The sequence below is a fragment of the Drosophila biarmipes genome, chromosome 2R (genome assembly GCF_025231255.1).
Source record: "Drosophila biarmipes strain raj3 chromosome 2R, RU_DBia_V1.1, whole genome shotgun sequence".
NCBI classification, from domain to species: domain Eukaryota; kingdom Metazoa; phylum Arthropoda; class Insecta; order Diptera; family Drosophilidae; genus Drosophila; species Drosophila biarmipes.
The window spans coordinates 23,378,277-23,400,965 of NC_066615.1; the positions used below are offsets into that span (position 1 = coordinate 23,378,277).

At 48.2% G+C, this 22,689-nt stretch overlaps 4 protein-coding genes across 8 annotated transcripts in view; 2 read left to right on the plus strand and 2 right to left on the minus strand.

Moving 5' to 3' along the window:
- Positions 1-4,063, plus strand: part of LOC108022447 (sodium channel protein 60E) — a 31,726-nt gene extending 27,663 nt beyond the window's left edge. Inside the window, exon 30 of the mRNA XM_050888032.1 lies at positions 65-4,063. Coding sequence (XP_050743989.1) covers positions 65-594 — 530 coding nt within the window. The 3' untranslated portion in view covers positions 595-4,063. The remainder of the gene's footprint in view (positions 1-64) is intronic.
- Positions 3,893-10,638, minus strand: LOC108022450 (transient receptor potential cation channel protein painless). Its single transcript, XM_017091357.2, has 4 exons — positions 10,588-10,638; positions 6,755-6,975; positions 4,748-6,694; positions 3,893-4,686 (listed from the first exon to the last, which is right to left on the minus strand). Exons 2-4 carry the CDS (start codon positions 6,965-6,967, stop codon positions 4,153-4,155), a joined length of 2,694 nt encoding a protein of 897 aa, XP_016946846.1. The 5' UTR covers positions 6,968-6,975; positions 10,588-10,638; the 3' UTR covers positions 3,893-4,152.
- A 245-nt stretch (positions 10,639-10,883) lies between these two features.
- LOC127011025 (uncharacterized) lies at positions 10,884-12,519 on the plus strand. Its single transcript, XM_050887808.1, has 5 exons — positions 10,884-11,066; positions 11,121-11,378; positions 11,443-11,631; positions 11,770-11,972; positions 12,483-12,519. Exons 1-5 carry the CDS (start codon positions 10,884-10,886, stop codon positions 12,517-12,519), a joined length of 870 nt encoding a protein of 289 aa, XP_050743765.1.
- A 433-nt stretch (positions 12,520-12,952) lies between these two features.
- On the minus strand, positions 12,953-21,829 carry LOC108022874 (putative fatty acyl-CoA reductase CG5065). 5 transcript variants are annotated; one of them, XM_050887569.1, is made up of 8 exons: positions 21,664-21,829; positions 18,977-19,261; positions 18,485-18,910; positions 13,986-14,184; positions 13,690-13,929; positions 13,486-13,617; positions 13,299-13,424; positions 12,953-13,245 (listed from the first exon to the last, which is right to left on the minus strand). In XM_050887569.1, the coding sequence occupies exons 2-8, from the start codon at positions 19,254-19,256 to the stop codon at positions 13,128-13,130; spliced, it is 1,521 nt and encodes a 506-aa protein (XP_050743526.1). In that variant the 5' UTR covers positions 19,257-19,261; positions 21,664-21,829; the 3' UTR covers positions 12,953-13,127. The 5 variants fall into 5 exon arrangements, with proteins under 5 accessions (XP_050743526.1, XP_016947554.1, XP_016947555.1 ...); XM_017092065.2 differs by lacking the exons at positions 12,953-13,245; positions 13,299-13,424; positions 13,486-13,617; positions 13,690-13,929; positions 13,986-14,184 and adding exons at positions 14,274-14,496; positions 14,557-14,685; positions 14,743-14,874; positions 14,932-15,370; XM_017092066.3 differs by lacking the exons at positions 12,953-13,245; positions 13,299-13,424; positions 13,486-13,617; positions 13,690-13,929; positions 13,986-14,184 and adding exons at positions 15,706-16,014; positions 16,089-16,217; positions 16,292-16,423; positions 16,473-16,911.
- Between the last annotated feature and the right edge of the window lie 860 nt (positions 21,830-22,689).

Here is a 22,689-nt window from a genome sequence, read left to right on the forward strand (position 1 = left end):
AATTGTACTTGCCATCTCCCTGCCGAGCAGCCCACTAAAGTTCTCCTCTTTTGCCGCCTTCCAGCCGAGGCGCCAGCCCCCGAGGTGATCGTCACCAGGCCGTCGCCGGACCAGCAGACGCATCCGCACTCGCTCAGTCTGCGTCCGGACAACGCCACCCTGGTCCACGTGCTGGTGCACCGCGAGAGCGAGGAGTACAAGGAGGAGGATGAGAGCAGCCCGTCCTCCCCCGGCAACGGAAACGGACATGGTATTAGCTGTGGCCCGGAGAGGCTGGCCAAGCAGGCGCCGCCTCAGATACGCATCAGCACGGGCTCGGTAGAGAGCACCATGGACACGTGCTCGATGCCCACAGTGCAGATTATGGTGGACAGTCCCAAGGACCCGCCGCGCGGCGATTTCAGCGCCGAGTTTTCTGCTCACTCCGCGGCAGCCATCGAGGACGTGGATGCACCCATCGATGTGAATGTCCAAGGAGACACATCGCAGGTGTTTTACGAGTACAATCCCGACAAGGCCACTGGCGGCCACCGGGATGGTGAGGAGGAGGAGGCAAAAGCGCTGGACGAGGCACTACCAGACAAACAGAGATGACCTCCGGTCAACATTCCGCAGCGGGACTCGGAGCGCCGCTCCAGCAGTGGCAGCAAAAGTAGCAGCAGCAGCACCAGCAGCGCCAGGAGCAGCTCGTCCTCCTCGTCGTCGTCGGCGGCATCGGCAGCCGGGCCGTCGGCGCGGCGTCCAAGCTGACAACCTCCAGTCTGAGTGCGTATTCGATGCCGATTCCTGTGTGCATTTGTGTCAGAACTCGTAGTTTCTTAGGCTTAGGCATGGGGTCCGCCCCTTTGTTATCATAGTCGATTACCTATATAATTATATACTAGTCGCTTTATACGATATACATACATATATACACATATACATATACGGAGCTATCCAGATTTATACATACAATATCAATTTAAGGAGGAAATCAATATTAACTATGTTAACAAGAACGTGCATTAAACCGTTGTAGTACTCGAATCAAATCAAAACTCCGGAAGAGTCGGAACCGCCATCACCATGGTTATTGTCACAATCAGAATTGAGGAAGAGGAGAGTGGTCGGTAGTTTACTGCCCGATTTAGTCGTAGTCAGATCGGTTGACCCACCAAGGAGAGAATGGAGGCCAGGTGTTGCACACGGCCACGTGTTCCCTCTGCCGTGGGCCGACTTTCTTGAACATTTTCGAAGGTTGTTTTTGAACTATACAATACATAGAGATTGGCAGTGCTGCATACTCGTGCATTACATGTGTAGCTAACTATCGCGGTTAGAACTAGGCTCATAACTGTAGTGTTTGTTTTCTCAATTATCGACCTCCTTGTACGAAGGTACATGTGGGTAGCAACTAAATACATTGTGTACATATGCCAAAGGAAGTATTTTAAACTAAAGAGCTAATACCGTAGTTACAGACATATGACATTAGTTAGAGACAATTTATTGAAATATTTATAAAGATTTTTCGTTACGATAGAGCATGAAATTGCCGGTTAGCAATACGATTCCGATAGAGAATATTATCCATTACCGATTGTTCGAAGTACAAAAGCGAAGTATTAGTAGATTTGATTATTATTATCATAATATTGTATTGTACATATCTTATGGCTCCTCCCGATCCCCTTCGCTCTTTCTCTTCTACATCCAAACGAGCAGTAATAACTAAGCCAAAACCATGTCAAGTGAATTTGTACTCCACACGCTCACATATTTATATCAAACTAGGCCCAGTCGGGACCTAGCCACTACTGTGCACTATAATCGAAATCGTTATCAAACCAATCCAAGGAAACCCGAAATCAATCAGCAGTCCTACCTATGTACCACTTGAAATGACTTTTATGATTGTGAATTTAGTTAAGTTTGTTTCCGATTTAATATAGCCGAACAAGCGAATCAAAACCAAGACGCAACCAGTGTGCTCTCCTATACAAAGAACAACCGACAAGCTTCCACAAGAACTCTACTTTAGCAAAATAATTTACAATTTACTATACACTCGACTCCTTTGTACGACTTTGATAATGGTTAGGTCGGGCCAAGTTTCCAAGAAACTCGCCTTGTTTTGTTACTTTTTAAGTGTTGTTCTCTCTCTTAAGTCTCCATTGTGATCGCATTACGTTTAAACATCGAACAGAAGAGGAGTTGGACAGTGGATAGTTTACACTCCGCGCGGGAGAACAGGAACAGATACCGGAATACTTATGCACACCCGCACATTCAGGGCACTCCACCCGTCTCCAGTCGGGCCTATGCTACTCTTACTCTACTTTCATAACTTAACAACAGACAATCAGACAGCGATTGATAGTAAATTGAAATTCTATGGTACCAACTAATCGTTTTCTCCAGGAACAAATACCCAAATGAACACACAACAACTTAATTGTGATTTTAACTGCAATTTTTACACAGAAAATAAAACAACTAAGGTCATACTTTTAATTAGAATTGTTAACGAAGGGAAAACCAACAACAGACAGAAACCAAACACTCGTCAATTAAGTGATATTTAACATTGGTACGTACTCGTATTCGATTGTACATAAACGAAAAACGATTATGATAATGGTAACGAAATAGCAATAGAACCTCATCCAACCACGAAAAGTCAAAAAAATGCAAAAAAGAGAAAAGCTTTAACTTTAGTTATCTTTAACAGAAATCGGTTAAAAAGATATTACGACTACAGAGCGCGGCGAGACCATTCGGAGCGTTGCAATGTGGGTGTTTAATTTAGTCATAGAGTATAACGACAATAAAATGAATGAGGCATATTCAATTATATAGACGCAAATTCGAGTCGCCGTCACCGCAACCAGAACTCAAATTAACAGCAGGCCACTCGCGCAGAAGCCGGGGGATTAACGACAAACTTAGCTCTTAGATATAACCGAGGCGAACTCGTAGTCGCAGTAGACGATGCTTTGCTCCCAGTCAAGTCAAGCCAGTAGGCCAACAGCAAATCGAACCAAGTGAAACCGAACAGAGGAGCACAGAACCGAGTCCTATGCATTTAAAGCTCACGGCACCGCAGGCAGGACACGAGGATGAGCTCCCGGGATGGGGCGAAGGGTGGGTGCATGTCGCAGGAACACATGAAGTACACAATATATACCTACAGTTAGCAATACGGCTGGTTTAATTAGGCATGCCTTACAGAACACACGATTTTATTTATATACGTATTTATTGTTGAGGTTAAAGTATATACGAACGGTAGGAGTAAGCGTTTCACCCGTCACGCTGCCAGCAGCATAGCAGACGAATAAACCAGTGGGAGCAGGAGCCAAACATAAACACAAACGGATTCAGAAATCGTAGCATTGTTCAACGCGCTCCGAGAACTAAGTCAATTATTTTAATTTGCCGCTTTTAAGGTCCTAGTCCTAGTCCTAGTCAAACCAAAGTTAATGATAATTCGTATTCTAGCTTAGCTTGACCATTGCCTGCGCTCCCCTCGCTCCATATACGCTCCAGCGGATCAAGTCAGAGATCCGGCCCCCAGCTTTTTATACGCTGCTGTCGGACACCACTGGAACCGATAATTAGGCTGAAAATTGTTAACAAATTAACGCATAGTTTGCATAAATTTCCACTCGGATTTCCATTGCCATTGATTGCCTCGTTAGCCCGTAGGTCCACGAAATTCGATTTGGTCCGCTACGCTCGGTTCAGCTCTGACTTAAAAACTATGATAGGCGAGGAAACGCAGAAGATAAAAATTAAGAACCCATTAACCATATGTGACTAACACACATTTTGAACCGAATCATATCAAATCAAAACAAAAGAAAACCAAGTAAAGGGAATAGCTAAATGAAAACTCTAACAAGCGTAAATCTAACATTTGAAATTAAATATTTACTCGGGTACAAATGGTACAGTAAAGATATTCGTTTATACAATATTTACTGTCTATATAACCATTATATACTACTTACTTACTGACAATTATTAAGGGTTTTGTTCAACTTCATTACTCGTATGTTAATAAAAACAATTTCCGACTAAATTGGTTCTTTCAATTGAATGTTAAATGCACATCAATCTCAGTTTGGTTAGCCTAATAAATACTGTAGCTACAAAACAATAAGGGTGTCGTCAGTTTCGGTCCTGGAGCAGCTGTAAGACTTGCTCCAGCTGGTGCTCGATTAGCTTTAATCGAGCGTCCTTGATCTGCTCCTGCTTTCGGCTCTGCTCTATGCTGTTCTTCTTGTCGATCACCGCCAGCGCCAATTTGACCGTCCGCGCGTCCACCTGGGAGCACTTTCCGCTCAGCATGGAGCAGCAGCAGGACAGGAATTTTAGCGGAGGATCCAGCAGTTTCTTATGGGTCACATTCGCACTCATGGGCAACTTCTGGAAGCCCGCCTGGTCGTTGCCCTTGAGGGTCCTCAGCTCGAAGGCGTCGCTCATGGGTATGAGCACCTTGTTCCCATCGTTCGGCAGCACAGTAATCTGGCGGAGGCTTAGGTAGTTGGGGTAGATGTTCATCAGGCGTTGGAAGATGCTCCGCAAGAGGCGGTTGCCCATCAGAAACCCAGCCCGCCCGTGGCCAGTAAGAGCCTTTTCGTATCGACTCAAGACGTTGGTCCTGCAAATGGCGCCGTTCAGTTCCGCCTGCGCCTTGATAACCTGAATATTTGGGGGAAGGGGGTGAGCCGAGGATTAAGGATAGGAGTTCAGATGGACGCACCTGGGTATCGCTCACGGCCAGACCGTTTAGCAAGTTGAACAGCACAATCGTCATGAAGATCACGAATAGGAGGAAGATGAGGTAGGTGTAGATACTCGTGAACTTGATGTCTCCGGCATCGAACTCGCCCGTCATCATCACAATGGTCTTGATCAGGGCCTCGATGGGCTTGGTAAAGGTGTTGAAGTCCCCGTCGTCCGCTCCCTCCACCTCTGCTTTACCGAAGAGGATGTAGAAGCACAGAGTGAAGGTCAGCACGAAGATCGAATAGAGGGCAAAGCTCTTCACGAAGGTTCCCGAGACCTCGCGCAACATGAGCATGTGGGTGGAAATGGAGAGCACTGGCAGGGAGCCCACCAGCAGGCAGAACTCCATGGCGACCAGCAAGATGGTTAGGACTGCCAGGACGCGCTGCGTCTCCTTGTCGAAGTTGGATTCAATGCAGGTACAGATGGATAGGATTATCAGAGCCACCTCCATGTCGTTTGTTATAGAACAAAAGTACCGTACTGGAGCCATAACCCACTGGATGACCTCCCGAATTATGAGGTAGCCGATCCCCATCCAAGAGAGTACTTCGAATAAAACGGTGAGAGCTGTGTAATCGCTCTCGTGGTACTTCAGGAGTGTGTGGGCGATGATGGAGGCGGTGAAGATCGAGTAGAACAGGAAGTTCAGGTAGAAGATCACGGACAGCCGGTGCCACTTAAGGAAAAGAAAGCTCGAGATCAGCGGGTGCTGAAGCAGGTGGCGAAACTCCTTTGAGTCTGCGATGAACGCGATTGGGGCCATCTCGTCGTGCAGCTGATTGGAAGGAGCGGGAGGCTGGCCCGCTCCAGAACCCCTCTCCTGGAGCATCAGGTTCTTGTAATCGATGATGATCTCGAAGTGTCTTTCACCCGGCTTCTCTCCGTTTGTGGTGATGCAAGAGTCGAAGTGATCCTCTAGAACCTCGGGTGGCATGTCCTGGATGGGCAGCGTTCCAAACAGGCTCTTGGAGCCAATGTAGGCGCCGTTGTCCAAGAGTTTCTTCATCGCCACAGTATTGCGATTTAACACCGCATAGGAAAGGGGCGTCAGACGCCCTGAGTCGGCCTCGTTGATGTCCACGAGATCGGATTCTATGAGCAACTCGAAACAGCGCTGGTGGTTGAATTCATCATATGGCTGTTCCTCGAGACGACTTATAACAGCGTTCAGTAGCTTGGAATCTTTGGTCAGACGCAGGCTTGGCTCCTTCAGCAGTCGCTCCAGGGCTTGCCAGTTGCCGAAGATGGCGGCCGTCTCGACAAGATTCGCTTCGTTAGGCTTAGGAGGCATCGAGTTGATGTCGATGCCAGACGCTAGAATGGCTTCGAAGGCTCTTTGCCTGCCCTTCTTGATGCTCTGCTGCAGCAGACTAAAGTACTCCTCCTGGTGGGTGCTGAGTTGGTTGTCCTGCCGGTACTCTGCGAACTGCTGCTCGAACAGTCCTTCGTCTTCGCCCAGGGTCTGGTGAAGGGTCTGGCTGTTGATCTCCGGTCCGGTCTGGCGCACTTCCGGCAGTGGGAGCTCTGGGAACTGCGCCTGCAGTAGGCGGCGCACCTCTCCCTTTCGATAGCTGTCAATGTCCAGCTCCGGGTGCGCCAGAAAGAGCTGGACGATTTCCTGCTTCCTGCCCTGGACCTTGCTCTTCCTGAGCACATGGTGCAGAGGCGTAAACTGGCCCTGGTCCACGGTGTTGGGCGAGGCGCCGTAGTCCAGCATAAGCTGCATGCAGGATAGTACCGCCGCGGCATTCTCCTCTGTGAGATTCTTGGCCAGCGAGTTCAGTGGCGTAAGTTGCGCATACTTTCGGTCCACCTGGACCTTTTGGCCCGGACGGGGTCGCAGAAGTGCTGCGAGGTTTCCGGGATCCCTGGAGTCGGCGGCATAGTTGACTGCGGCCTTGTTCAGCTTCTGATTGATCTGGAGAGACGAGAGACGGTTAGCTGGGGAGCGATCTCCGCTTCTGGATCCACTACTCACGTAGTTGACCTGGCTGCCGTGGTCGAGGCAGGCCTCTATAAAGTCCCTGCAGCCCGGTGTGGAGAGCGCCTTCTCGAAGATGTTCGCGCCGCGGTCGTCCTGCAGGTCGGCTTGGGCTCCTCTGTCCAGGGCGTCCGTGAACTGTCGGATGTCTTGCTTGGCCAGAGCCGTAGACAGATGGGCCTGCAGGTCGATGATGCCGCAGTTGTCCATGTGGTGGTCTGCAAAGAGTGAGTGGCAACGGAGCGGATGAGTAACGTCTGTGTGGGCTGGCGCTTGGCTAATTAGCCCACGCGTCGGATGAGTACGGTCAGTCTGAAGTGAAGTGATGCAAGACCCCGCATCGCTCGCTCTGCTTCTGACCCCGCCAGACTTCTGGTCGGTCCCCGAAACCTTGAAAGGCTAAAACAATGGCTTGGAACTGGACGCGCACAGAAAACGGCATTTGACATCGCTTTATGCTACGATGGTTTTCACACGAAGTGGACGTGAGGCTGAGCCGAAAGCTGCCCTACAGGTTTGTGGGCAAATCTCCGTTTTGGGGGCACTTAAAGAAAGCGTCTTAAGTGGTTTCTGTGGTACCGCCTTCGGTCTTAAGTTGCTCCCCCGTGTAGTTATTAAATTATAACAATCCCAGCGAAGACAAGACAAGGTCGGCAGTGGCCAGGGGCAGGGGCAGCACTTCGCCGGACTGATCCACAATTTGAATCAGGTTTGGTGCGGGTATCAACGTCTAACGATCATAAAGAATCATCATAAAATAATCGGCACATCAGTATCAATTAGCAATCAATTTGTTGCGCTTTACGCTTTGATAACTCTTCTGGGCTGTGGGTTTCAATGGAGCCCTGGGGGCGGCTCAGTCGAGAGGAGCGCTGAAACCGCAAGATTTATAGGCGGCTTCTTGCGTAAATTTCAAGGCGGCATCTTCTGGGGGATTCTCGTTTCTTCTCTGATTCTTGAAATGTGTGAGAAATCGGCTAATCACACTCGAAAGCTGGCTAATTTGAATACGCCACTGCTGATTATTTATCAATGGCCAACGAATTGGTAATCAGGAAACATCTTCTCGGCCGTTGAATGTGGCTCTTCCCCCAACTCGTTTGGCTTCCCAACAAATTGGTATTGTAAACGACCCCCGTGGCAAGTTCGGCCTGATAAGATAAACAGAATCGCACAATCACCTCCTCTAATTGGCCCACTGTTTGGGGTCTCTGTGTGTGCTGAGTATTTGGCCAGCAGGCTATTTGTAAAAGCAATTGACAAACAACTCTATTGTTTACCCGGCTCAGGCCTAAGTCTTAGGCGACAGTTGACAGAATGGCGTAATAGACGTTGGCAGAATCGTTTTCCAGAGTCTGCCATCTGAGGAGGCGCATTCTTCGCAGCTCCCGGGTCTGGAATGGGCCCAGAGACGGCCAGAAGACAACTGGTCGTTCCGGTTTGCAGAGGCAAAGCGCAAACAAAGCACGCAGTTGCACTAAACGGAAGTTTTGCACGACTCACAGCTGCAGTATCTGAGGCTTTTCGACGGATCTCAAAGAAATAAAATCGAATAAAGTGTGCACTTGTGCTGCATGTGGGACAAATGGCAGGCGCTGGTATAAATAGCAATTATACGGAATGGGTGTTCAAGAATGTTTTCAAGTTCACGCTATACACCCTGAATGCTGACTAAGACGGAAGACTCTCTACAAAATATATGTTTCTCAAACTAAGCCTGAAAGTAAGGCTGAGCGAAAACATATTTTTTACAGAAATTCCTAACTATGATTTTTTACCAAGAACTGGTGTGTTGTGGAGGGTGTACGCACTTCGTCATGCCGAAGATAGCTTCCTTCCGCGCTTTCACCGCTCCCTGCCGAAAACTCCAATCAGTCCCAACAAGGCCCCACTGAGCAATGCGTAAACAAGAGGGGAACTTTCGTGATAGGCTGCAATATCGTGAGAAGGATGTGAGCTTAGCAACACTATGAACTGGATAAGTGGAGCAGACGAGGCTCTGTACCTCCCCGGAATATCTCTAAAGTCGAAAGTCCAAATTATTACTTGCCAATACTTCCAGCCTTGAGAGTGCTTTCGCTACGCAAAATGATCGGGGAGTGGGCGATTTTGGAATATAATAAACAAATTTACTTGTCCATAAAATCGGTTTATGGCCAGTCCTAAGAATTTGTTTACTTAATTTAGTTCGTTCTCTGCACTTCATAAACAACAGACCTGCGACCGGCAGTTTTTACCCCTCGAACGGAGGCTGAAAAACAAAGGGAAGTGTATATCCGAGTGCCAGACAGAGCGATCGTGATCGGGGTCGCCAGTCCACAACTGGAGTTTTTGGGCACACAACTTTACCAAGCTCAGCCAAAAATTGTCATCGTAAAAAAGTCATAATTAAGATGGATGCGTGCGGAGATGGGGCTGTAGATTTCTATGAAGATGTGGACGGGGCTGACTTCATGGTGAAGTGGGCTTGTGAAGCATCCGCGAAAAAACAACAGCAGCAGAATTTAGTTGTGTACTGAAAAATGTTTAAACGAACAGCTCACAGACACATGGACAATAGCCCAGCCGAAGTGGATACCCCGGTCGCATGGGGATGTGTGCTCCATATACCCACTGTGCACTTCATAAACAATTGACTGGCCCACATCGTGTACACAACAAAAGATTCGGAGGGGGGGCTCCGGGTGGGGAGACAGAAAGCAGAGCCCCGCACGACTCAGTAATTTCAAATAATTTAATTAAACACACCCGGGCGTACATAGCGCTTGTGTGAGATCAACCCGGGAAAACGAACGAAAATTAATGGGTACCAAGAATCGGCTGGAGTCCTCAATAGCAGAACTGACCCCTTACCAATTGGCTCAGAGGCCTCGACCATTTCGGCCCTTCTGCATCTACGCCCCTGTGCCCGCGAACAGTGGAAAGCGAATAAGCAAAGCCCGATGGGCGGAGCCAAATCGGCGAGCGAATGAATCCAGACGGACGGTGTTTGCATTCGTGAACGGTCTGGGGCTCCGGAGATAGGCCTAATCGCCGCATTTCGCCTAATCGATGGATTACTTAATGGTAATTGGCAATAAAAAATGCAAATATAGCGATTCTGGAAGGGGACGGAAACACTAGACGCCTTAATTCCATGCAAATGGCGGGGCTTGGAGGTGGGGAACGGTCCCCAAGCCGAACACAACTCCCAGTTGGGTAAACATTGGCCTACACGACACTTTTTGAACACGCCTGGTCAGCAAGAACATTTTCCGATCGTGTTGCCTTTGGAAACAGCTCCACAATCTGGTGGCTTTGCCTTCTAGGGCACTGAACACCAGTTCGCGGTCTGCCCACCAGGCATTTGGAAATCGCTTTTTAAAACTTCGATGATGTCACAGGTCGAACACATTCCAAATTAATCATTTATCAAATGCAACTCAATCAATTTATTAGCCGTTCTAGACGTCATTAAAACAAAGCGGAGTTTTTTACATTTTTTGCCACTGCCCGTGGGCGCCGTTTTGTGCAGTTTTTTAACCTTCGCTCGTTAAATGTTTTAAAACTTGTTTTCACTGCGGATGTTGTGTGGGCCGAGCCGAGCTGATCTTTGCAACTGCGGTTTTGTGTCTGCATTACACATGATTCATTCGCCGTAACTAATAAGACCTTTTATTTCACCGCGCGTCATCATCCTAAGCCAAGATTTGTCACAACACCTCACTGATTTGCATAATCAATGAGGTGACTCACTCGATTTGCAGACCATTATGCGGGTTTTTCGAAAACACTTTTCAAATCACTTCACCCCCTAGCCCGGAGGGCACCTTGCAAGCCGCGGTTGTTACCTTCTCCGTGAATATCCAGCCAGAGACTGATCCGATCCCCGAAAGCGATCTTCAAAGTGGCGGGCAATGAACGAAAATTGAAAATTGACGAAAGCTAACAGTCGCTGGACTGTTAACTTTACAGAGCTTTGCTTATCGATACATCGTCGCTGGACTGTGGCATACTTTTGAGGTGGGCCGCCATATTTAAAAATATATCTTTAAAAAACGATAAGTGCGATGTTAAGATACTGGTATTTTGGCAACCCTATTTTACAGTTATCACGAATAACCATTTTATGGATCCCCAGCGCGCAATGGATTTTCGAAGGGATTTTCGATTTGTAAAGGACGTGGTGCGCTCCTTAGTGGCTTCGTGTCCTTGCCAGACCATAAAACAGCTTGTTGACAACTACTTCTACCTAACAGGCTTCTCTATGCCATTTCTCAAACTGGAGGACGTGGAACTCTTCCTGCGCACCATTCCGGATACTGTTTCGGTAGGCACACAGAAGGCAGCCTCATCCGTAAATTTTATTTTTATTTAATCACAGGTTTTGGGCTACGGACTTGGGGCCCTTGTGGTGGGAGTTCCCAGCGCCAGATCACAGTCAGTTCCCTTCTATTACTGCCAGCAGCAGGTGCAGATGCAGATCTACAAAACCTTTCAGAATCATTATTTCGCAACACATATATTTCCGCAATACAACTTCAACAAGTGGAGCATTAAGCAGGGCAGACCACACCGTGGAGCCCTCAACTTAAACGGATTTAGCCCACGGGGCATCCAAAATAAATTGCTTAAATCTGCTGTAAGTATTAGGATATTAAGCCTTGTTTTCCTACAATTTTTATTTTCAGCAATATTTATCACAGTATGAACCAAAAACACTGGAGCAGAACCGACACCCGGCACTGGAAAGTGCAGTGGCAACTGTAGATTTAGTTGAGGAAGATGACCAAAACACACCCAAAACACAAAATCTTTATTCTGCAGAGGCTAAACCGCCACAAGAGCCAGTGGTCGATGCAAAGGAACTGGAAGCAAATTTAAGAAACTTAAAGGTATCTGATGTGTATTGTGCGGTATGGTTAAGGTCTGACGATGACCGATGAAACCGAGAAGAAGAAACAGAAAGTTATGTTGTAAGATTTAGTTACTTAATTTTCTCTATATTTAAGTTTGAAATTTGTATATTTCAGGTCAATCAAAGTTCGCTTTCCGATTACCCCGAACTTTGTGTTCACTCAGAATTCAAGCTGCCTGCTCGCGATGTTGAAAGCACACTTAACTTGGAGGAACGCTTCGAAGTCCAGGTGGTAAAGGTTGACAGTCCACACAGTTTCAAGATGTGGATATACGATGAAATGATTCCTAAATACTGGGAGATGTCTTGCAATATGCAGTAAGATAATTATTAATACAATTATACATATTATTAGTAATTTTAAGAAATCGTCGAACTTACTGTTCCCCAGAACGTACTACCAAAGTCAAGATTCAAAGAAGTATACTATCCCATTGAGGCTAATCGCCAAGAATTACCTGTGTGTAGTGCGATCTAGCAAGACCGGTGTATGGGAGAGAGCCAAAGTTTTGCGACACCGCCCAACAAGCCCAAGGCAGACCACTGACGTAGAACTGATCGACACCGGGGTCGTCATGTGTGTGTCCCACAAAGATTTCAAGTTTTTAAAAAAGGAGTTTGCTGTGCTGCCCCCTTTGTGTATGCAGGGTCGCCTGGCCTACACAGCTCCCTGGCACGGTGAGGCGTGGTCAACTGAGGTGATAGCCTACTTCTTTAGTCTGGTTTCCCACCGCAGACTTCTCGCCAAAATCGAATTTGTTAAGGTCTACCAATAGCATAGTTCGCTTGCAAACTGGATTATAAATCTGATTGTTTTAATTTTTACAGGACAACACTGCCTACCTGGTGCTGGTGGATCCGTTGACAAAAGAGCCTATAAAGAATATAAACAAGTTAGTGATAAACAGTGGTTGGGGGCGCCGCTGCTTTACACCTTAGATATCATCATGCCGTTTTCTCACTTTTAAATTACAAAACTAATGCTTAAACATACATAAGTGAATATACTGTCAAGGGAGCCCTTTAATTTCTTAGTCCTACTTAAAAACATTTTCTATATTTTGATTTTCCAAGACCTTTTCTTAATTCAAATTGGTTTTATTTGCATATTCATTCTTCATATCTGAAAAATAAACCCGTCGCTCGGAGAGTAAAAGGGAATGTTTCATTCGTCGGAAAGTATGGAACAGGTAAAAGAAAGCGTTTTATAAACGATCGATTAAAGCGTTTTGTCCTCTTTTTTTATATACTAGGACTAGCCGATCAAGCAATCCAAAAAATAATATTACTATACATAGTTTTAATGTTAATGCAGAGTTTATTTATTTTATTTTACAATTAACAAAACTTGCAAAACAAGTCAACGTATACAAAACACCTGAACATATTTGACCTGATTTACAAAAAAACTTCCAAAGGCACGTGAACATAAAGACACAATAATTAAAAACTGAATTCATAAAAAGCGGAGCCTCATTTACTAGACTGCACTCCATTTCGAACGAAATCGAGGATTCCCAGATTTTGAGAAGTCCAGTATATAAGCCCAGAAATAATGATAGTTTTGCAAATACGATCCAGGACATACATGCTGAAATGAAGCGAGAGGTAAAAGGCTGTTGGTAGTGGCCAGAGAATACCTACAATCTTAATTGTATGCGGGCTTTGGGCAATGAGGTCAAGGGTTCCTTCATCACATACTGACGTCCTCCCAGAATGCTGACTTTCATGTACTCGTAGTCGTCCACATCGTTGGTGTTGATCTTAAATCTATCCATGAAAAATGTGGCAATAATAATACCAATTGCAGAATGATAGGGCTATAGCTTACGTTTTGCGATCCTTTGCACTAAGTTCCTTGTAAATCTGCTCAAAGTGCGTGGACTTAAAGTCCCAACTCCGCGTTGTGAAGAACTGCAGCACCTCCAGACCCACCGCTATTTTCGTTTGCACCCGAATCATACTAAAAAAAAGGAGACAAGCCGATCATACACCTTAAGGATTCCGCCGTATTCACTGCTCTTAAAGATCTTACAAGCGTCGCTGTCCGAAGATCAGGAGGAGGAAGTCGATAAGGTAGGCTGGCAGCCACATAAACAGGATGGTGCAGATGGTGTGGTAGAACTTGCTGGAGGTCATGTTGCCGTCGGGGTACCAGAGCCCAACTTCAAAGGGGTACTTAATGCCCAACTCGCGACCCACGTCCATTATCCACTTCCAAGTGCGCTTTTTGGCGTCGTCCACGGTCAGATTGTAGACTGGCACCTGGAGAGGTCTGCGACGAAAGCAATGCGTGAATGCAATGATATGGATGGCATCTGGGGGATTTACCTTTTCTCCGCGAGACTGTTGTGGTACGGTAGCAATATCAGGCCGTTGATGGCGATGTCCACGGGTATGACTTCAGACTTGAGTTCGCCATTGCAAATCATGGATCGGATGACACCTTTGCCGGCGCCAATTAGGACGCCCGTGGGCCCGTTCATGTTGTCCACCCAACCTGGCAGGGGCTCAGCAACAGCCGGAGTTACTGGGAGAACAAAGAAGACGTCAAGTTAAGCCGGCAAAGTCGACTCTTGGTGAGAAAATATTTGGAGAGAAACACTGTTGGCGCATGTGTATGTTCAACAACCTAGGATCATATTTATTTGGAATCAAAACCTCGAATATGCGTAACTACAACTAAGCTTAGTAACTAATTAAATGCCTGTGACCACCAAACCAATGCGATTCCATCGGGAACTGGGCTCAGAATAAAGAAAGCACCCCCGTCCACTTGAGGAGGTAGTAGAAGAACAGTCCCACGATCAGCGTTTTGCACACAATATCCACGACCCATTGGCTGGAAGAAATGAAAGGTACACGTCAATTGCCTATTGCCAGGGTTTTTCACTGAGCTCACATATTCATGTGCAGGCGCGCCCTGGGAATATCTTCGTCCTTCTCCTTGAGAATGAACTTGCGGGCGCCCTTGGCGCACTGGATCATGTACTCCTCCTCGGTGTTGTTGGTGTTCATGTTCATGTTAAAGCTTTAGGGAAGCAGGAAGTGTTTACGATAAATCCTATAAAGGTTCACCTATACTTACATCGCCTTGTCTTCCTCGTTGAGTTTGTTCCACAGCGAGGCATAGTTGTCCGAGCGGAAGCACCAGGCGTTCAGAGTGAAGAACTGCAGGACACCCAGACCCGTGGATATCTTCTCCTGCACCCTCAGCATGCTGAAAAAAAGCTGAATGTAAAAGGCATCCGAGCAAGTTCAAAGCGCCACCTCCTACAATCTCTTCTGGCCAAGGATCAGCATCAGGAAGTCCAGGAAGTAGGCGGGCAGCCAGTGGAACAGGGCCACGTTGAAGTTGTGGTAGTAGTGGTTTGTGGTGACGCAGGGGTCCGGGTACCAGAGGCCTGCGTTAAAGGGGATCTGCTTGTTGATGCGCTTGCTCATCTCGACCACAGTGCCCATGGTCATCTTCCTGTGATCCGCGTTGGTGATGTTGTAGACGGGCACGTTGGCAGGACGCTTGGCCTGCTTGTTGAACTCGTAGGGGATTACGATCAGTCCGTTGATGGCGTAGTCCACGGGAATCACCTCGGCCTTGTTCTTCTGGTTGACCAGCACGGACCGGATCACGCCCTTGCCGCACCCGATCATCAGGCCAGTCGGTCCGTTCAGGTTGTCCACCCATCCGGGCAGCGGCTCGTAGGCAGCTGGCGAGACTAGGGGGCGAAGGGAAGATGGCTTTACTAGGAGACGTTCGATCGGGACTCCAGATGACACCAGTCTACATACCACGAGCCCAGGATGATGGTCACCGCAGCCGGTTTATGTGTGTTAATGTGTGTGGTGTGGGTGTGGGTGGGAGTGTGAGTGGGATTAGGAGCTAGCCAAAGATGAGTGTGCGAATTTAGAATAATTGGGTAGGTGGTATAGAGTGTGATTTTGGGGAAAACTTCAGTGTTCTGTGTAGTTCTGTTTGTGTTGTTCGTGTTGTCTCGCGAGTGGATGCTCCTCTGCACTGGATCAACACTTGGACACTTGAAGCACAGACACATAAGCTCAGTACACTGAATTTTATTTTCACATGAAACATAGATAATCACTTAAAGTAGAAATGAAAACCAGGTCCGAGGCCTCTCGTCGAGAGCCCCGGAGTTGTGCCCCAAAGCAAACCTAAGCGGAGATTGATTGAAGTGCGCGCAAATGAATTGGAAGTGGTCCGGGTCGCCAGATCAGCAGATCACCAGGCCACCGGGTCCCTGGGTCACCTCAGACACCCAGGAGACGTGCCACCAAACCGTAGGTCCAGTAGCACAGCGATCCGACGATGATCGTCTTGCACACGCGGTCCAAGATGTACATTCTACAAATGAAAGGAAGGGAGTGCTCAGAGATCGGGGATCTGCGGTCTGGGACCTGGGGGCGGGGCTCGCTTACAGCTTCAGCTGGAGCCGGGCACGCGGCAGGCTGTCGGGCGACTCCTTCATCAGGTACTGCCGCCCTCCCTGGACACACGACTCAATGTACATGGGGACGGTCTCCTCGGGATCCATGTCCATATTAAAGCTTTTGGGTGGGATCAGGGGTTCGAATTTAGTCTCAACTCAACTCAGTAGCTCCTCTACCCTCGCGCTACGTACTTTTTCCTGTCCGCCTCGTTCAGCATGTCCCAGAGCGAGGAGTAGGCGTCCGACTTAAAGAACCAGGCGCGCATCGTGAAGAACTGCAGCACCTCGAGGCCCACCGAGATGCGGTTCTGGACGCGGATCATGCTAGGGAGAAAGGGTCAGGATCTGTGTCTGTGACCTCGCCGCCACTTACAATCGCTTCTGGCCCAGCAGCAGCAGGATGAAGTCGATGAAGTAGGCGGGCAGCCAGTGGAAGAGCAACACGTTGATGTTGTGGTGCAGCTTATTGGTGGTGATGCATCCGTCCGGATACCAGAGGCCTGCCTCCATCGGGTAGCGGTACCCGATCTCCTTGCTCATTTCGATCACCTCGCCCCACTGCATCTTGCGGTGGTCAGCGCACGTGATGTTGTACACCGGCACCTCCGCCGGCCGCTCCGTCATCTTGGCGAACTGGTAGGGGATCACGCACAGTCCATTGATGGCGTAGTCCACCGGGATCACCTCGGACAGGTGGCGCGTGTCGATCAGCATGGAGCGAATGACGCCCTTGCCGGCGCCGACCATCAGGCCAGTGGGTCCGTTCAGGTTGTCCACCCATCCCGGAACGGGTTCGTACGCCGACGGCGACACTGGGCGGACGGGAGTTGAGTTCAGTCTGGCGGGGATTGGACTCCTCCTCCCTTCCGGGGATCAAGCTGATGCGGATGCGGAGGCGGGGTAAGCGGGGGCTGGTTGCAGTTTCTGTCTTCTTCTGTTTCATTGCATGCTTATTGAACTTTTTGGTCAATGACGACGGCGTTTGTGTGCAGTGGTTGTGGTTTGTTGTTTTAAGCAATGTCTGAGCCGAACTATGGGTATGTATATAATCGGACTTTTTCTTTTCAAGCGCAGTGGAGGTTGCTGGCGGTTGGTAGCTTGCTCGGATCTGCATTGCTGCTGTGGTTCATGTGCGGTGTTCGTATTAAGAGGCAAGCGAGTGAGCCCGCCCCAGAAAGGGGGACGCGAGATCGAACCGGCGATGTCATAAAACACACGGAAAGCGTAAGACACTGGACGAATTAGCGGTGGGCGGCAAGAAGCGGCTTAAAACTAGCACCAAAGCAACCCTCTCCCAAAGACATTCATTACCATCTGCTAAAATCTCCTTAGATCTGCTAAAATCCGCGAACTCTGCGGAACTTTGCTCGCTAGTTAGCAAGCCCCCATATTTACTGTGTTTACTGGCTATGTGCAAAGCTAAGTGGGTCAAAGCTACCTTGATCCCGCCCAGCATCAGGCGAATTATCTATCTGCTCCTCCCCATTCCACTAGCTATCATATCATTACATAAGTTTGGCGGGAACTGTCAGCGGAAATACCCATTTGAAAACCTACCCCTAACTGAGTAGTTTAATCGGGACTTCAAAGTTTAGCTACATTTACTACTTATGCACTCAACAAAACAAACTACATTTCAGAAAATAAAATGCTTACCCAATAAATTTTGCTTAAAAAGACAACATTTTACGCAATTCATACTTTTCTAAGATTATACTATTGAGCTTTTAGATACCTTTGTAAATCAGCAAATATGTTCACAAAGCTTAGTATGCGAGTATCAGATGGTTACTTCTTCCAATAAAAGTAAAACCTTTCTAAAGTTAAGGGTAAATATTTGTAGTGCAGATGGAAAAATGCTAGTCATTTTATTTCTCGGAACCTAAGGTCGTTTTTCATTCAGACTGAATATTACCTCCGAAAATACTATATCCCACTATCGAGTTACCCCACGGGTTTAAATAAAAAGTGTTTGGTTTTGCAGATTTGCATCAGGCCGGGGAACAGGTTTCTGCCCGATAGTTTCTCTATTTCCTATAAATAACGACCTTTCAAGCTGGCCAAAAATTGCTAATAGAAAAGTTTAATTGACTGCCATCGCAGCAGCCAAAAGTCGCCAGGTGGCCGAAAAAGAGATAAATAATAAGCAGCATAGACACACACATAGACTGAGGCGATTTAAGCGGAGGCGCATGATTAGTTAGCAGAGGGGACTGGCGGCTGGCCAATTGCAGTCTCCATTTCGACTCCAGCGCAGCTGGCCACCAAGCAAGCAAGCGATCCCCAGCCGGAGGCGTGGGGCACTAACGACTCGAGTAAATCGAAGCAAGAAAGCAACACGGAGGGGCAACACTGGGATGGGGTCCGTGCCGAAAGGCCACTTACCTATGCTGGGACGGGCGATGATGACGGGCATGGACTCGTAGTGGTCCCGCACCAGGAGCTCGGCCAGGCGCTTCGAGTAGGTGTAGGTGTTCGGGTGTGGCTTGAGCAGATCCGGTGTGATGGCGTCCAGGGTCTTCACGTCCATCCACTCGGCCAGGCGCATGAGGTCCTCGGGCTTGTGCGGGAACTCGTACACCTTCTCGTACATCACCTCCTGGTCGCAGTTGCAGAAGGCAGTGGACAGGTGGATGAAGGCCTCCAGCTGCTTCATCTCCTTGGCCACGTTGAGGGCGCGCCGGGTGCCCAACAAGTTCATGTCGATGGCGTCCCGGAGGTTGCCCTCCAGCTTGAGTGTGGCCGCCATGTGGAACACAATGTTGGTGCTCTCGGTCACGTGCCTCAGGCTCTCCCCGCTCAGGCCCAGCTCTTTAAATGGAGGGCAGTAGGTGTTGCAGTCTCTTGTTATGTTCTTGCGTTGTGTTTTGTACTTACGGTCAAAGGTCACGTCGCCCTGGTAAATGGTCACCTTCTTGAGCATCTCCGGACGCTCGTCCTTGATGCGTTGGAATATGGGCAGCTTGAACATCTCCTCCAGGCGCGTCTCGGGGGCCTTGCCGCGCTTGGGGCGGCAGATGATGATCACCTCCTTGAGCGAGTGGCATGAGTAGAGCAGCTTCTCCAGCAGCACCTTGCCCATGAACCCGGACGCTCCAGTGATGAAGATCGTCTTGTCCTTGTAGTACTCCTGCACGGGCGACAAATCCACCGTCATCTTGGCTGCAAAGAGAGGGGAATGCCATTAGCACACCTTGTGGGGATTGCGAATGGGAATGGGAACGGCGTATCGGAGTGGCGCAAGAAGCATTCCGGGAAAGCGAAAACCAGTCAAAGGAAAAACTAGTGGTTGGCAAGCGAGTGGCGCAAGTGGTGCTGGAAAAACTGGGCTCATTCTGGCCACGCGTGCCCCTCTTGCCACATCTGGAGACCGAGTTGGAAGCAGCGAGCTGAACCTGCCGCAAACTGGTTTCCAGTGGACTTTCGGTTTCTATTTGGATTTTCGATTGCGCCTGTGGATTCGCATTTCTTTGCAGGCTTATGCAACGGCGAGGGGTAGCTGGACGCTGCTAGCTGGCATCGAACCCGTCCAGCGCGCCAGCCATGTTGGCTTTATATCGCCCCCTCCGCCAGCCGGGGATTGTTGCAAGTATTCGTTGCCCAATCTGCATGCGGCTGGCTTCGATTGCAGCCGCGTTACAGTTGGCCACATCTGCGCGCGATCTCCGACTGCCGCTGTGCCTTGCACTTTGGCCATGTCATGACATTTCACGCAAGACCGAGCGGACGTGTTTGTTTACCTACTTATTCTGTGTGTGGCGCCCCGCCCAGGCATAACCATATCCATTACTGTATCATCGTCAGCGAGTATTTACCTCCTCCAGCAGAGCAGAGCTAGCGAAGACGGAAATCGCAAGGAAGCATGACGCTGCACCTCCACTGCACCTTGAACTACAAAGCCTAATCTACATGGCTGGAGGAGGTTTCTCCCTCCTCTCTCGCCGCCCGCCTTTCCTGGGGCTTGTTACTCAGCCCCAGTTTTTGGCTTTGGCTTTATGGCCAATTAAAACGCGTCGGCCGAATGTGTGAAAACAGCAAGAGCAGCGCCACAGCCCGAGAAACAGCCCCAGATCGCCTGCACTTATGCAAGCCTCGGAATATACACATTGAGCCAAATTTTGAGAGCCGGGTCGGCCAAGTTGTCAAACCCGAAGCCATGAGCATAGCACACACATAACACCGAAACACCACCTTGCTGGAGCTGAACCTAAAACAACGAAGCTTCATTTGGTTGAGTGCAAACGAAAGACTTAGGCAACGAACTTGATCCATATAAAGGCGGAAGAGGAGAAAGCTGAAGGGGAGTCAGCGAACTGTAATTAATCTCATAGATTGAACATTTTAATTATTAAGGAGATCTTAGGTGTTTTGGAAGAACTTAGCTACCATTTATTTTACTCCTTTGCCATAATGGGTAATTGGTGTCGGAAGTAATCTCACCTATGAAGTATACAAAATATTCCACTTTTCTTGTTTTACCTTCCCCGCAATTGGCGACTGAGTTTTTAAAGCTCTTAAGGTATTGCGCAAGGGCGAAGAATGACCCTATTCAAAACGACAAGACTCTTTATATTATGTTATTTGCTTCCCTCCTCCGTTTTGTCATATTTTTATTAGAGCCCAAACCGGTATGGCAGTTGTAAGTAGAAACATTTTCGAATCTTTAATTAGCTTGTATGTGGCTGTGTTGATCGATGGAGTGTTCCTCTTGTTTACATATTGCTATTTTTTAGCCCAAGTACTACTGTTGGTGCAACTCGATTGCGACCTCAGAACTGGCTAACGATGATGGGGCCCATTAAAATTTTCCAATGCAAAGTGCAGCCCCAATCTGTCTGCAGTTAATAAAGCCTAAGCAACGGCGTGTCTGTGATTGCGATTGACTGAGACTGACTGCCGACTGAGACTCACTGACCCGTTTTCTGGGGCTCAGCGAGCCGTCAGATGGAGATGGCTGCGTGGAGGATCATTAGGAAAGCCACTTGAGGCTGAGACATTAAACCATGAAATCGAACAAATTTTAAGTCTTTGGCAATTCTTCCATTCCATTGCCCATTTGGCCTTTGGTCGCGCAGCCTCACGAAATATTTAAATAAAAAACCCCCTCAATATGTAAATAGCCTTTGTATTCGATCAGCATTGATACAAATGAGATGAAGCCCCGACACACAAAATTAACAGTGAGCCGCGGTTCAAATATATGCAAAGGGCCAGGCTAAATCACGGAGCTCGGAGCGGAAAATGTGAAATATCATCCGTCCAGGTCATGACACGACCCTGACACGGACGCGGGTTCACGAGCGTATCGCGGACGCAGACTCAGTAGGACAGGCACTTGATTACGATAGGCATCTAGAGGGGCAGGCTTTTATAATCCCCAATTAAATGCTTCGCTGGGCAGGTAAATGGCTCGAATTGCAGCCTAATTGCCCCGAAAAGTGGTCGGCCAAAGACAATGCGGCAATCGAAAAGGCAAGAAAAGTCGCTGGTCGAGATGATGTCGGAGTGCAAGGCTGGACACCAGCGCCAGCGAGCATTTTGGCGCAGACAAGTGTTTCAGTTACCTCGAGTGCTTGGGATTCTCCTCAATTAAAACACTTGCGATATGTGTATCAAACTCGTAGCTCGCGCACGCGAATAAATGCGAGACTTTAGCGGTTCGGATCGGCGCGAATCGAAGCGAATTGTATCGAGATGGCTGGGGATCGACCCGATGTGCACGCTGCGACGCTCGAAAGAAGACTGAACGCGACCAGCACGATGGTTGTCAATATGAATGGGTTGCGGAGTGGGCTGGCCGCGCTCTGGGATGTGGCAAAACCAGCCGAAACGAAGCGAAAACCACTGCAGGCCGTGGCCGGGTAGGTGTTGGTACAGACATAAATATCTATTAGCTTGGCTAATCTAGGCGGAACTGCCTGCCTGGCCCAAGAGCCTGCGACTGGGCCGAGTACTGGGCCAAATATCTAACTTTGGGGCGCTTAGGTGCGGCTGGGGCCAAACAACTTGCGAATCCCAGGAACACTTAAGCGTATTTGAGGACAATTAGCTCCGCAATTTGGACAAGTTTAGTGGCCCTGTCGCTTTGACTCGGATTAGACATATTGGCATCATTATGGATGCAAAATTAGCCGCGGATGGCTTCGGTTTCCATTACACAATGGTCCAGCTTTGCATTCGCAGCCACCGCCGCGCTGGTTTCCACTTTGTTTAACTTAATTAGGTGGTTATCAATCTCCTATGCAAATAGCTCGTTGCCCAATGTCGCGAAAATAGGTAATCAATGCAGAGTCTTTCCTGCCATTTTTGCACACGCTAATATGCATATTGCCAATGTTGTTGCAAAAAATTAATTTCTTTCGGTTCCGTTATTGCTGTGTTTTGAAAAAGACCGCTAGCAGAATGTTGGCCACTGACCATTTGAAAAGCCCGCCAACGGTAGAAAAATCGATATCTTGCTACATTTATCGATTAGTTAATTACTAGGAGAGGGCCCTAGTGCTGCGTTTGCCCAGACCAAAGCCTCAACTAATTGCCATTAAATGGAAATGCAGGGGAATAAGAAGTAGTTAGAGCACTAAATAATCATA